A 13,905-nucleotide genomic window follows, 5' to 3' on the forward strand; every position below is an offset into this window, starting at 1 on the left:
AACACAAGTGTGGACAGGCACTAAAAGATGACACCATGGATTTGATTTGATTCAGCAGGTAGAAGAGTTCAGTGCCAGTCCAGGCCAATTAAATCAGTGTTACACCAATACTCAGCCCTGTCACAGAACACTGTCTACAAGGTAAGTTGTCTGTACTGCTTTCCTTTGTAACAAAGGATTTTACAATTCTTTAATAAAAAAGGTAGCTGCTTACTGATTATCTATTATAGATCTCTCACCCATCCTTGTTATTTAAATCAAGCATTCACCAGTAAATGCTATAACACAAGTGCAATTAAAATACAGACAGAACCAGTAGAGGCCACTCATGAGTAGGTCATTTACATTTTGCTAAGTAACAGTCAGGAACTTAACTGTGAAATGTAAACCCTACATCAGATTATGCTTTGGGTCCACAGAACTGGAAAGCTTTGTGTTTTAGTCCCAACATTCAGAATAAGAGCATCTTTATCAGGAATACAACTGACCCAGGATAAAATGTCTTCTTTAAAACGTGACAGCTAAAACGACTCTGAGTAACTAGCATGTAGGAGCTCTGCCAGGAATTGTTATCGATTCAGCTACACTGAATGCCTAAATAAGATTTTAATCTCAAAGTTGCTGGCAAAGTCCTAAGAAGTTGTAAATTAATGTTACTGGCATTGTTTTTTGAATCTAAACACTATGTTGACAAGCATACTGGATAAAAGGCACATAGGGCCATCCCTGATGGGCTACGAAGGGATTAGGAGCAACTAGAAGTTTATTCTCTGCAGCCAGTGTTTTAAAGTCTTGTATCTTGACACTTAGATCAATGTTGCATACTACTTTAGATATCAAGAGCCTCACTCTGATACTTTTGAAAGAATATTTGGCTGTTTTGCTTTTCCTTTTCTGGTCTGCAGTCCAGATAACTCAAGATCAGGTGAATAAATTGGTCTACGGCACACTTAAAGGTGAAATGTGCACAACACAGCAATAACTTATTTTAACAAGTTCCATCCATACCAGGTTCTTCTTAGAACTGAAACCCGTTTCTAAATTCTAAGTGAATACAAAAACTAACACAGTGTAAGGGAAAAATCCTTTATACGCTTCCTACACCTACAGAATCAAGTTTATATTTTGTGATTGGCAATAAATACATTGATTGGCCACACCGGAGAACATCCCCATTAAAACTGAGAACATCTATCACAGAAGTCTCTTCATTCAAAAGTAGTTTGAAAAAAAAACTCACTTTTGGAAATAGATTTTTTCCTGGTAGACAGGAAAAAGGAATTTGTTTTCAAGTCATGTTTCAGAAGAGTTCCTGCTGTAGAAATCTTCGTCTTGTCAAATTCTGCCCTGTCATCTACGCATCCATCAGCACAGATTTACAAAGGCAAAGTTCACAGTTTCTCTAAAACAGTATCTGAAGTCACCTCCTCTCCTACAACCTGTTGTTATGCAACCAACAACCAGAGGCACATAAAATTATGCTGTCAGTTCGGTATCAGTTAGAACTCAGCATAATTTTTGTGGGGAAAGTAATAGGGTAACGTGTAAGTGTTATTTGCACTCTGACTACAAGGGCTGCTCCAAAAGTAAGGCCTCCTCTTTCATTACATTGGCCCATTGTGTTAGAAGCAGATGGTGGTAGGGCTGTACAGGAGGAACCTTCCCACCAATACCCCATTGCGTGTTGTTGCCATGTGACAGATGGCAGCAGGGGTCAGTCTGACATGGAAGTGCAGGTGAAGCAAAGGTACACAACTCAAATGGCACCCACTGACATTCAGTGACACTTGGTGAGTGTTGAAGGAGAACATGCAGTGGATGTGAGCACAGTGTGGTGAGCAGCGTGTTTCAGCAGCGGCTGCAGTGACAGTGGGTCATCTCCACGGGTGCAGTTCTATGAGCAGGCTCACATTCACTGCTCATCACTGGTGGTGACTGCCGATGATAAACTGCTCTATAGCTGAGAATCCAGCACTATCAAAAAGTGTTGTGCTCTTTATACCGTTGTTTCCACAGAAGCCTATGTAGAAGGACTCAGCTGAGCTCATTTCATTCTTCTGCAGCTGTAAAGAAACTTGGAGCCTAAAGTTCCAAATCATTCAACTTCAGGTCCGTATCTTTCTTTATGGTAACTAACTGCACACACTGTGACTGCACACACACAAACCAGGTACTCCATTCAGTGAGGGGAGATGTCGTATGCATGTTTTCTATATCGTATTCATAGTAAAGGGCTCAACAGAAGCCTTAAGTTTCAAGTCTTTATCTACTCAAAGAGCAAAGGTAGGAGCTACCTCACTGAAGATATGAAAGAGCTGGAAATTAAACCAGGCTTTCACTTTTGATGTGAATCTACAACGTAGAAAAAAATACTGGATGAGCCAAAAAATTTGCCATGAATTGTATGAAACTACAAAGTTGTAAAATTGTTGAAAAGCATACAAAAGATTTGTATTTCTACTCTGTCAACATCAGAAGTTACCAAAATCTATACATCCTTGCACCAAATCTCTACATTTTGACAGATTTTCTATAAAAGTGGGTGTATGAAGATATATATATATATATATATTTAACCAGTCCCACACTTATTAAAAAACTGTACATCTGAATTTTTAATGCTACTGACTTAGTGCTTAAACCCTCTACCCCTGGTTTAAAAAGATGTTCTTTCACATTTGCCATACAGGTTAAAAAATGTCAATTTGCACTGAACTTAGAGGTAAGACTTCAGATAAATTTCTTATATACCAGATGCAAAAAGAGCATAAATAGGCATCCAAGATATCCCCAACCCAAGGAATGAAAAGCACCTCAGTTTTCCTCCAATTTCTCATACAACCAAAAAAAGCCAACTTCCCACTTAATGCAGCATTATCATGTGCTGTCCTCCTCCAGGAGTTCTCTCTCTGGATCCAGAACTGCTTCAGCAGAAGACACTGGGTTCCTTTCATTCTTCTAGCAACACAGTGCACAGTGCATCCTCCTTATCGATCAATATTGAAGCTATCGCGCCATCATTGAACTCAAATGATGTTCCTCCATCTACAACCATACATGCGTCCCAACAACGAGAACGGACACAAACTCTGCCAACAAAAAAAATGAAACAGTTTAGGAGTGAGGTGGTTCACGGAAGCACTGACTTACCTGAACAGAGACTGTTTCTTCAGTGTTTCTTTTTGTGGGCCAGTACATGCTGAATCACGCAGGAGCATATGTAGTAATACCAAAGCAGAGGGGATCAGAGGACCTATTCAAATGCAGGCTGTTACTCCAAGAGTCTGAAGGCTCTTATAATACTACACCTGATAATGAAACTAGTTCATGTGCATTTTTAAACAAAGCTACTGATGATCCCATTTAATAAAGATTTGCCTAATCTTTCATAGAAATGAAGTTTTATATAATTTAGCATGATTTCAATGTATTGGCCTTCAAGTGGAATATGCATTTACAACTAGCAGTGTCTGAAATTCAGATACTCTGGATATTACCATATTCTGTTGTGCTATAAGAGTCATTCACAGAAAAGGTAAAGTCATTTCAAACGTGAGGCTGAAGATAAGAATGCTTGTCACACAACTTAAGTAGGTATGGCAGCAATTTCCTTTTAATATTTAAGGGTCTGGCTAGTATGCAGTCTGGTTAATAGAAAAATCTTGCTTATAAATTTTAAGGCAGCTCTTCTGCAGCTGGTCCAGGCAGGATATAGTCACTAACCATCTTCTTCACTTATTGTTATAAGTGAAATTAACACCTATCAAGATTTTTTCTTTCAAATATATAGCAAATAAGAATACTCTCTTTAATACTGTTCTCAACATTTTATTTTTTTTTTCATGTTGCCAGATGGGAACCAGGAGTGATTTCAGAAAAGCTGCAAGACTGCAGCCTTACGTAGATGGGCCTGACTGTTCCTGACCTAAGCCTTGGTCTAGACATGTTCTGATCTCCAAGATTTAATCAGCAATTACTCCAGTGACTTAAATCTTCATGAAGACTCATCTTTCACACAGATGAAAAACTTGGAAGCGTGGCCAAGTGTCAAACCTTAGCCAGTCGCTGCCAAGTGTGAAGCCTGGGGGCACATTCCTCCATTTCACTCTAGACAGCTAAAGTATCTCAGGAAAGAGAAAGAACAGCAATAGCAAGATTTTTAGCTAAAAGAGCAAATGACAAACCATGAGAGGCAGCAAAAACTACTTCAAAGAGGAAAAATGGACAGATATCCTTCATAGGTATGTAGATGTTTTTTACTGCAGGAGTGTTTCTGTAAAATATCCCATGTTGACAGGACAGGAATTGATCTTGTGGCACTTACAGATGAAAATTCAGTTATTTATTTCTGTTTTAAAGTTAACTCTTAGAGCTTCTCAAGGTTTGCTCAACCTGGAAACCTCTCATATCAAAATGACTAAGAAGCAGTAAACATTTAAGACATTATAATTCTACTTCTTTGTCATAAAATGTTGCAACATGGCTGTGGCTCAAAAGGAGAATTCAGGTCTCCAAAGTCAAACTCCTCTGTTTTGACACAGGAGGTTGAATTAACATTTGGTTGATATTGACACTCTGTATCATTCTCAGCATAGTTATTCTAAAGGTACAATAACAGTTGCATATGCTTTTATTTATTTAACTATAGTGAGTTCCATTAAAAGTGCTCTATGTTAAAATGACTAAATTACAGAACAGTTTAGTTTGGAAGAACATCTAGTCCACAGCCTTCAACTCAAAGCAGGCCTTTCTTCAATGACAGATTATGTTGCTTTTGGTCTTGCCTTCTCAAGTGTGGACTGTTCCAAGTCTCTCAGCAACCTATTCTACTGTCAAACCATTCTCAGTGAAAAAATATTTCCTTATCAGAATTCTATAACATATAGGTCATGACTGTTGCCTCTTTCTCCTCTGCTCTGAAGAGTCTTTCTGCTCTGTAACTCGAAGACAGTAACTGTATCCCCCTGCTTAGTCTTGTCTTCTTCAGGCTAAAGAAATACCTTTTGACTCCTCCCCGTAAGTACCATGTGTTTGAGCCCCATAATACTCTTAGGGACCCATCCCTGAATTCACTTGTTTGTCAGTGCCTGTCTCATAGTGAGGGCAATGGTATATGTGCTAAACTGAGCACAGTGTGATTCTTTTATTCTGTAAGACCATGTGTGGCTCAGATGTTATGGAAGCATCATGCAGCTTGGAAACATTTTCTTCTTGTTCTTACTAGAACCATACTCAAGCCACCCAGAACACGAGCTGGTAGTTAAAACTCTTCAAGAAAACTCCTGGGTTACCTACACACAGAAAATAAACAGAATTGGAAAGGTCTTCAGTAGCTGCTACAGTCAGTGCTTACTTTGAAGAGAAGCCACGCTGCCGACTGCTTGAGAAAACTCTGTTTACAATAGGTTCTCGAACACTGAAAAACATCTTTGGTTCTTCTGGACTATACTGCAGGGATTCATTGTAATCGTTTGTCACTGTAAATAGAAATCAGCCATTAGTTTCTGTAGGTAGAATTGTTTTTAGAAAAACACATTCGTCTGGGAAAGAGCAGCTTCCCTACTTGGAAATAACACTGAGTCTTGCCAGGTGTTTGACAGCCTTCACCTTTCAGGTGATTCTACATGACAGTTCACTTCAGCTCTATTCCATGACCTACGTTCACTAACTCTTCAGTAACAATTAAGCATTTACTTGTTCAAAGTCTTAGGACAACTGAAATTCTCATGAAGATCTACACATACTCAAGTCTAAATTAATGATTACAATTCAAGTCAGAAGTTTTTTCCACCAAATACATGTAAATATTATTTCTGAGAAAGATTAAAAAGGAAAAACTTCTTTATCTTGACAGTGACAGAGCACAGGATCAAGCAGCCAGAGAGGTTGTGGAGTCCCCTTCTCTGGAACAACAGACCTGGATGCTTTCCTATGCAATCTGCTCTACAGATTATGTATCTCCTGCATTAGCACAGGAGTTGGGACTACGTGACCTCCAGACTTCCCTTCTAACAGCGACAATTCTCTGATTCAGTAACATTGCAAGAGCACTAAAACAGCTGAAGTGCTGAGAATATAAAAATAAACTGGACAACATTATGATATCTTAAAGAAATCTTGCCTTTTTCACTAACCTTTTTGTACTATTCCTGTGTTCAGCGGCATATTCAAACTTCCATGCTTTTTAGCTGTTGGAACAAGATTAAGAAGAGCACCAATCAGAGAGGAATATTTCTGTGTAAACTTAGCCAGTGATACTAGGCTGTTCACTCACCGATATTAAGGATTTCTTCAACAGCTTGACTTGCTACCTTGTTAATATTATAGGACCTAAACAGAAAAGTAGACATCTTGCTTGGTAAGCAACAAAATCTGAGGAAACAAACAAACAAAAGCCCCAAATACCTTGCATACACATAAAGAACTAGGTTTCAGACAATGGGAAAATTAAGAATGCTGTTAAGCATAGGCAGACAACAGTTTTCCTCCCGGGACCAGATTCAGAAACTGACTGCAGCCTCTGTGCAGCAGTACTGTGAACATCTCGGCTGCCTAGTTCTCTGTACAGCTTACAGTTCTCAGTACACGGCTTCAGTTATGGCTGTAAAACCTTAGAATGCAACAGACGTTCACATGACACACTACAGAAATGCCATGGATGTTTTTCCAAGGCGGTTCCTCTTACACTTACCAGCCTACAAACCTGAACAAATGCTGAGGAGAAAACGAGATGCATGGTTGTTCTCTCTCCTAACCAGCTAACCTGGCAGCTGAAGAAGTACTTGGACATTTAAATGTAAATGCCTCACAGATTGAGGAGCTCTGAAATCTCAGAGTGAGGCCCCTAAACCAGACACCAGTTATACAGCAATGAAGATGGGAGATCTTGGAATTTGGATGGAAGCCTGGAATCCTCTGCTGAGATTGCTCAGTAGAAAACACATAAGCAAATGAAATGCATAAGAACAGCTTCTGAACTATAACTGTATGTTCCCAAGGTACCAAACAGTAGGAAAGTTCTAGCAATCTGCCAGTTTCGTTCTTGGCAGCCTCCAGGACAAGGTTATGCTGACTGAATACAAGATTCTGAGTCACAATGAATAGTAAAGCCCAGTAACCATGGTTACAACATGAATATTCATTTTTCCAATTTCATTAAAAGCTTCTTTTAGTCCACCTTAGCTTGCCACAAAAATCCAGCTTGTTGTACAACCTGAAATGATAAGGATAGCCCAATTTCTAACTCTCTCTCCCTGCACAGAAAACAAAATTGATCAGATTTGCATGCAGCACTGCAGCTTGTTTAAACTGCTGCTAAGAAAATCTACTCCTTTGATTACGTTAGTACAGCTCTGCTTGGATTCACGCTTCTTCACCTAAGAAGAATATTTTGGCCAAAAAATGGTGCCTTTTCAGTTACGTTTGAAAGAGACTTGGAAAGAGAATGGAAAAAATAGATGTGCCAGAGAATACTTAAGTACAAGTTTTCCCATTGCTTCAGTCTTCTTCATAGAGGTTTTCTGAGTTTCTTAATCTAAGCAGTTTAATTTGAACCAACAAGACTAGATCAGAGCAACCCGCCAGGCAGAGCAGGATCTCTCCCTCAACATCCCCAACTTCTCTTCTCTAGAGAGGGCACACAAACTTCCACTTTTGTCTCAACCCCTCAGCTCCTCATCCTTTCGCTTCTTCTCACCATACCTATAAGGGAGAAATTCTCATAAAAACTGCAAAACAGCTTCAAACTATGTCTAACAGTGACACTATTTGGACATAACTGATTTACACATTGCTCATTGCTCAGCAGCGTCTTAATATGGACAGTATGCTTCAGCAAAACATGCCAATCTAGTTTATCTGAAACAATATTTTATGTCAAAGCAGCGGCATGTACTTACCATGCTTTAGATCCTGTTCCTGTGCACACATTGAGCCCTGAACTCTTCTGCTTTTCCCAAGGACCATCATCAACTGATATCTCATAATAGGAGGCCCTATGAAGCGAGAATTTAAAACTGGGTTTGCAGGACTTAAAGTTCTCCCTGAATAAGACAGAACACACAGCCTTATCAGGCACATAAAAATTTAGGGGGGATATTTTCAAATCTGGATGACAATTTCAAAGGCGTTGCCGAGTACTTCCAATTTGTTAACCACTTTTCACTCAGTTTTATAGCAGTTTTTATAATGGACAGAAGCAATTTGCAGCATGAAGTTTTAGGCAGTTTTCCTTGCAGCCACATCTACTGTTCAGTTCCATGTGAAGAATTCTCTGGATCATTTGGCAGTGATTTTGTATACAAGCAGGGTTTGCTGTACTTAGGAATAAAACTGCAAATACATTACCTTCCTTGTATAATTGTTGAACTACTGCATAAACTGTGCTTATGCTGTGACTGGGTCTCAAAAGTACATCAGGGAACTCTAAGAGTAAATAACAGCATGGCTTCATGCTGAATTCTTGATCTTGGGGCACAATCATCATTCTGCATGGTATTACTGATGTATCAGAGGATTCCTCATCTTAGGCCTATTACAATCAATCTCTCTCCATATCCTTCAGAACTTCCAGACATATTTATGAGCTACAGTTGTTGATGCTTAATAGAAATAGTACGATACAGTCCTCAGATAAATAACCCCTTGGAAACACATCCCAATCACTGTTTTCAGCATAACTAAACTTCTTCATAGAAGTTTACTGAGTTTTAGTGATTGATGTTTTGGTCTGGACAAACTAAGAATGCAAAACTTGTAATACTTTTTTGTTTTCTTAACTGACATTTGGAAGATGCACCTAATGTTTTCTCCTTTTATGCAGCATTTGAGCCTTAAAAATGAAACCCATCTGTGTGACATCAATATTGAAGTCTTCAAGTCCTGTTAACACAAGATTTATTACTAGAGATTTGTTCCGGCAGGCACTGTGTTCTTCATTGCTTCTCAAATACACTGAACTAAGGAACACAAAGTATTTACGACATCCAGGTGTAGATGGCTATTGTAAAGTGTTGGAAAACAGCTTTGTGTTCCTCTGTCATTGAACATTCAATAAACCTTTTAGAATCCTGATAAAATTATATTTGATTAGTAGACAGCAACATATGTATCTGTTTGAGACTAATTCCTTCTGCCAGTCTGAGGCTGCAGTCCAGATGGAAGATAAAGCACTCATGGAACATTTATACTGTTTCCAGCAGCAATCACAGTGTCCCAGGCACTGTACAAACACAAGAAGATGTTACACACTAAAGTTTTTTAAAAAATAATAAATAAATACAGAGTAAAAGGATATAAAATACAAGTAAAAGTTTGGTGAAGCGCTGACTGAGGATCATGTTTTAACTCCTTCCAGCCCCAATCATATTCCCCATATCTTTCTTGTTATCATTTGGCTAGCAGAAATGCATTTATCTTCAGAAAGGACAGTCATGAAAGTACATTGCATAATGCAGTACCATTATGTGATACAAACTGTCTTCTTAGACAAGGACATTTTCCTGCAATAACAAGGTTTCAGCCAAATGCAGGGCTTTTTCTTTTTATTTTCTTCTAAATTTATTTTCTTCTAAATACAGAGACGGGGAAAGAAGTTATGATAAGTATCTCAGTTTGCTCATGCTAGGCTAGTGGAAATATATTTAAGAAGTGCAGAAGACTAGACAATTAAAAGTTATCTTTTGAAATCTTTAGTCCATAGTAAAGACAGTAACTGAAAGTATGTGATTAGTTAATAGCTACCCAAGAAAATAACAGACAAGAAAAACAGAGGAGAGAATGACCAGACTGGAAAGTGGAAAAACAGATGCTTACAGCACCGCACTTTGCACTTAATCTCTGAGTACACAGTTCATAAATAGCAGCAATCCAACCTACTGGATTTTAGATTGATGGGCTAAAGCAGAAATTAGACAGCAAAGACATCATCAGTGATTGCCCACTACAGTGTCATAAAAAAAATGAAGTCAGTTGTGCCAAGCTGCAACAAAAAACAATGAAGCATACCTGGATGAAAGAGATTCCCCAATGAAGACTTCATTGAGTGCTCTCACTGGTAAAAGATGTGGACCAGAAACATCAGATCCTGCAGATATTGAAAAGAACCATGTTAAATCATGGCTCCAAAGTCTAGAATTTGAAAAACAACCCATGATCCATTGGAAGGCACAATTTACTGCCTGGGTTTGCATTTAGATCTTGGTTCTCAGTGTCCAATTTTCAACTCAAGGACTCGCTTTTTTCACCAGTATAGTCTATACCTACTTATAGTCCTTTAGTGGAAACTTCAAGTAATTAAACCAAGGTCAGTAAACCAATGCCACACGTTTTCAGACGTTGCTTTGCCTGAGAAACAATGGGCAGCCAGACTGATCATCTCTTCTTCTAGCCTGAACTCAATGACAGTGACTTAATAGATGTTTTAATTTATGTTCAAAGAATTAGAAGTTATATCACAGGTAATTTAAGGGGGTTAACAAATATTTCATAATGGACAGGATTTCTCAGTGAGGAAATACAGGACTGGATAAATGAGGCTCTTGAATTCTCAGTCCAGCATAAAGAAAATAGTTAAAGGCATCTGATGACCTAGGAATTACCCAGGAAGAAACTGTCACCTGTCTTTTCTCATTTGCTTGCAGACAGAGTGACAGCTTACTTTTCAACTGTGAGGTAATCTACCTCAAATTCAGAAGAAGTGAAGTATGTGCAGAGACACTTTCAGTGTGGAGCAGCCAAATTCACGGTAAACTGTTCCTATGGTAACCCCAAGGAATCCTAAGAGCCACGACTCAGTAACAGCCGGAGGTATTTTGCCAGCAGGTGATACTATTTTAAGAAATCTCTTGAAACTGTTAACACTGAAAGCTAATTCTAAACATAAACGTCCAGAACAAACATATAGAAAATGATCATTCTCCCATCTAAAAAACCCAGAGTCTGAATCTTGAGCTAACAAGTATTGTCTCTTCCTGCTTCTCAAACACAGTAACCAGACTCAAAACCAGACTTCAGCTCTTACAAATCTCTGCCTCCCATTCAAAGTTATCACAGCAAAGTGATTACATTCCTGTCACAGACTTCAACCTACTTTGATCCTGGAATCTTTCATTTATATGAGCTCTGCTGTGTTGCTCTTGGCTTAGCTGCTGTTCGTGTAAATCTACAGGGACAGGATTAATACCAGTTCCTTCAAGATACAGTCGGATTCTTTGTCGCCACTGCCACCTTAGAGAAGGGAAAAGTTTTTATCAGTACCCAAAATATTCATCATAGATTTAGCTAAGATCAAAGAGTCTTGAAGACACAAGAGTTTTGCCAGTTCATTCACAAAGCAGAGCATCTTATGATTAAAGGCAAAATACAAGGTCCCATTTCAAGTTTCATAGCTTCCATTATCACTTCTCTACTTATGAAGTTAATCATATCAAAATGTTAATACTTTACACTTACCAAATTGCCAGCTGATGTTTTGTTTATGTGTAAAATAAGATGAAACTGACCAAAAGATGTCTGCAAAAGTTACATCATACTGAACCATGTGGAATCATGGGTGCTGGAAAGGACCTCAAAAGATCATTAAGTCCAATTCCCTGCTAAAGCAGCTACCCTACAATAGATCACACAGGTAGGTGTACAGCCAGGTCTTAAGTATCTCCCATAGAGGGAGACTCCACAGCCTCTCTAGGCAGTCTGTTCCAGTGCTCCATCACCCTTAACATAAAGAAGTTCTTCCACATATTTGTACAGAACTTCCTATGTACAAGTTGTAGGCCATTGCTCCTTGTTCTGTCACTACACACCACTGTTAAGAGCCTCTCAGTCTTCTTTTTCTCCAGGCTGAACAGAGGTCACTCAGCCCTTCCTCATACGGGAGGTGCTCCAGGCCCTTAAACATCTTTGTGGCTCTCCACTGGATTCATTCTAGGAGATCCCTGTCTTTTTTGACTGCAGAGCCTAGAACTGGACACAGTATTCTGGCCCGACCAGGGCAGAGTAGAGGGGAAGGATCACCTCCCCGGACTTGCTGGACACACTTCTTTCAACCCACTCCAGGATTCTATTGGCCTTTTTTTGCCCCAAGGGCACGCTGATGGCTCATAGCCAACCTGTTGTCCACCAGGACCCCCCCACCAGGTCCCTCTCTGCAGAGCTCCACTCCAGGTCATCGTTTAATTAGTACTGATGTGGGTGGTTATTCCTCCTCAGGTGCAAGACTCTACCTTTGCTCTGTTAAACCTCATCAGGTTCCTTCCTGCCAATCTTTCCATGTATCAGCCATGCCTCCCAGCTTTGTATCACCAGTAGACTTGCTGAGGGTGGACTCTGCCCTTTATCCAGGTCACTGATGAAGATGCTGAAGAAGACTGGACCCAGCACTGACACACAAATGTCTTTTTAAAAAATGAGATCCTAATTTCTGAATGCATGACTGATGCACTGAGTCTGAGAACAAGTACTAAAGAATTTATACAACAATGCCTGCTCTACTTTTACCACTGCTTGCTTGCATTCATAGATGTCCAAACTGTTCACCATCACAAAACAAAGGTAGTCTGATATAGATTGGCTTTTATAAATGGACTGGTAGTTACATGGAACGCAGTAAATGTTTACAGATTCTTCAGGTGACTTCCACACAGTTCAAGGATAAGGCTTAAAAAAACCCCACACCCTCTCTTTCCAGCCTCCAACACATGCATCACCATCCTAATGGAACTCTGAGCCATCAGAAGTTCTTTCAGACAAGTTGATCCAGGTTTCCACCAAGTACAAAGCTTCCTTATGTTTAAACAAATCAGATTACACCCACTCAAGTCCTTGCTTAGGAGTATCAGTTTTCAAACTTACTCTGAAACAATAATCAGAAAGATCTTTTCTGTTTTGCTCCGGTGAGGCTGTAGTTCTGTCAGAGCAACAACAGGAGCAAAGCAATGAAAATTTCAACACAGCATCCAACAAAACAAGTGGCTAGACTAGCAAGGGACTTCAGCAGCTTTAACTGAACAACTCAGCAAGACGGAAAGTTAAAAGCTTCTGTTTTCTAAGCCTTAGGACATTTGATTTGAAAAGTACCTTTTCATTTAGTAACAACTACTAAAACTCCTTCAGTTACGTCTAATCAAACCTGATAGCTATATTCACCTCATTCTAGAATTTTTCATGGCACAAATACAAGAATGCTTCAAGCTACAAATTAAGTATGCTAGAATGATGAACAAAAAACAATTGTGATATATTACAATGTGAATGACTTGCTTCTGTTTGACTGCTTGTCATCACAGAAATATTCCTGGAATGTTAACATGCCACATGTCAGTTTGGCCTCTCTCAGTCTAGTTCAGTGATAAGGGGGTAAAGGGACCCACAGACCCACCCAGTGGAAAAAGCAGCAGAGGAAGGGAAAAAAAAAAAGAAAAAAAAAAAAAAAGGTGATGGGCCTAGACATGGAAAACACTGTCAACAAGCTAGGAGAAAAAAAGAGTTTATTAAATATAATAGCAGAATGAGAGATAATACAGTGTAACAGGATTGGAACTGAAGCTAATAAATGAAATAAAAAGAGCTTCCAAATCTGAAGCCCTTACTCTAATGCTGTAGGAGGCACAACTAGGGAACAAAGAGAGCAAAGAGAGCAGAACATTGTCTCCCTTTTTAAATAGGAGACTGCAAAAAACTCTCCCCTAGTTTGTCCTTTAACATTCAAATTACTTCCTCCTTAGTTCAAGTGAGTTTAATTATTCTGAGAATATCTAGTATTGATAGCATCAAGCTACCTTTATAATAAAGAGAAGCTTTCCCTAAGACTACTCTAACAACAAAATTTAAGTCACTGTACCTTAATCGCTAAAACCATCTACATCAAACTGACCATTTCCTAACTGTGTAGGCTTCATTAGCTTCTAT

General features: G+C 39.1%; 1 protein-coding gene across 5 annotated transcripts in view; it reads right to left on the bottom strand.

The window, feature by feature from the left end:
* Positions 1–222: 222 nt before the first annotated feature.
* NADK2 (NAD kinase 2, mitochondrial) overlaps positions 223–13,905 on the bottom strand; it is a 30,814-nt gene continuing 17,131 nt past the window's right edge. Inside the window, exons 6-12 of one of the 5 annotated variants that reach the window (XM_015848479.2) lie at positions 11,090–11,226; positions 10,006–10,084; positions 7,899–7,994; positions 6,275–6,330; positions 6,135–6,188; positions 5,354–5,477; positions 223–3,089 (exon numbers count right to left, since the gene is read on the bottom strand). In XM_015848479.2, the coding sequence (XP_015703965.1) occupies positions 2,951–3,089; positions 5,354–5,477; positions 6,135–6,188; positions 6,275–6,330; positions 7,899–7,994; positions 10,006–10,084; positions 11,090–11,226 (685 nt within the window). In that variant the 3' untranslated portion in view covers positions 223–2,950. The other 4 variants (XM_015848481.2, XM_015848482.2, XM_015848480.2 and 1 more) reach the window with 4 other exon arrangements.

This window comes from Coturnix japonica, chromosome Z, assembly GCF_001577835.2.
Source record: "Coturnix japonica isolate 7356 chromosome Z, Coturnix japonica 2.1, whole genome shotgun sequence".
In the NCBI taxonomy this organism is placed as follows: Eukaryota; Metazoa; Chordata; class Aves; order Galliformes; family Phasianidae; genus Coturnix; species Coturnix japonica.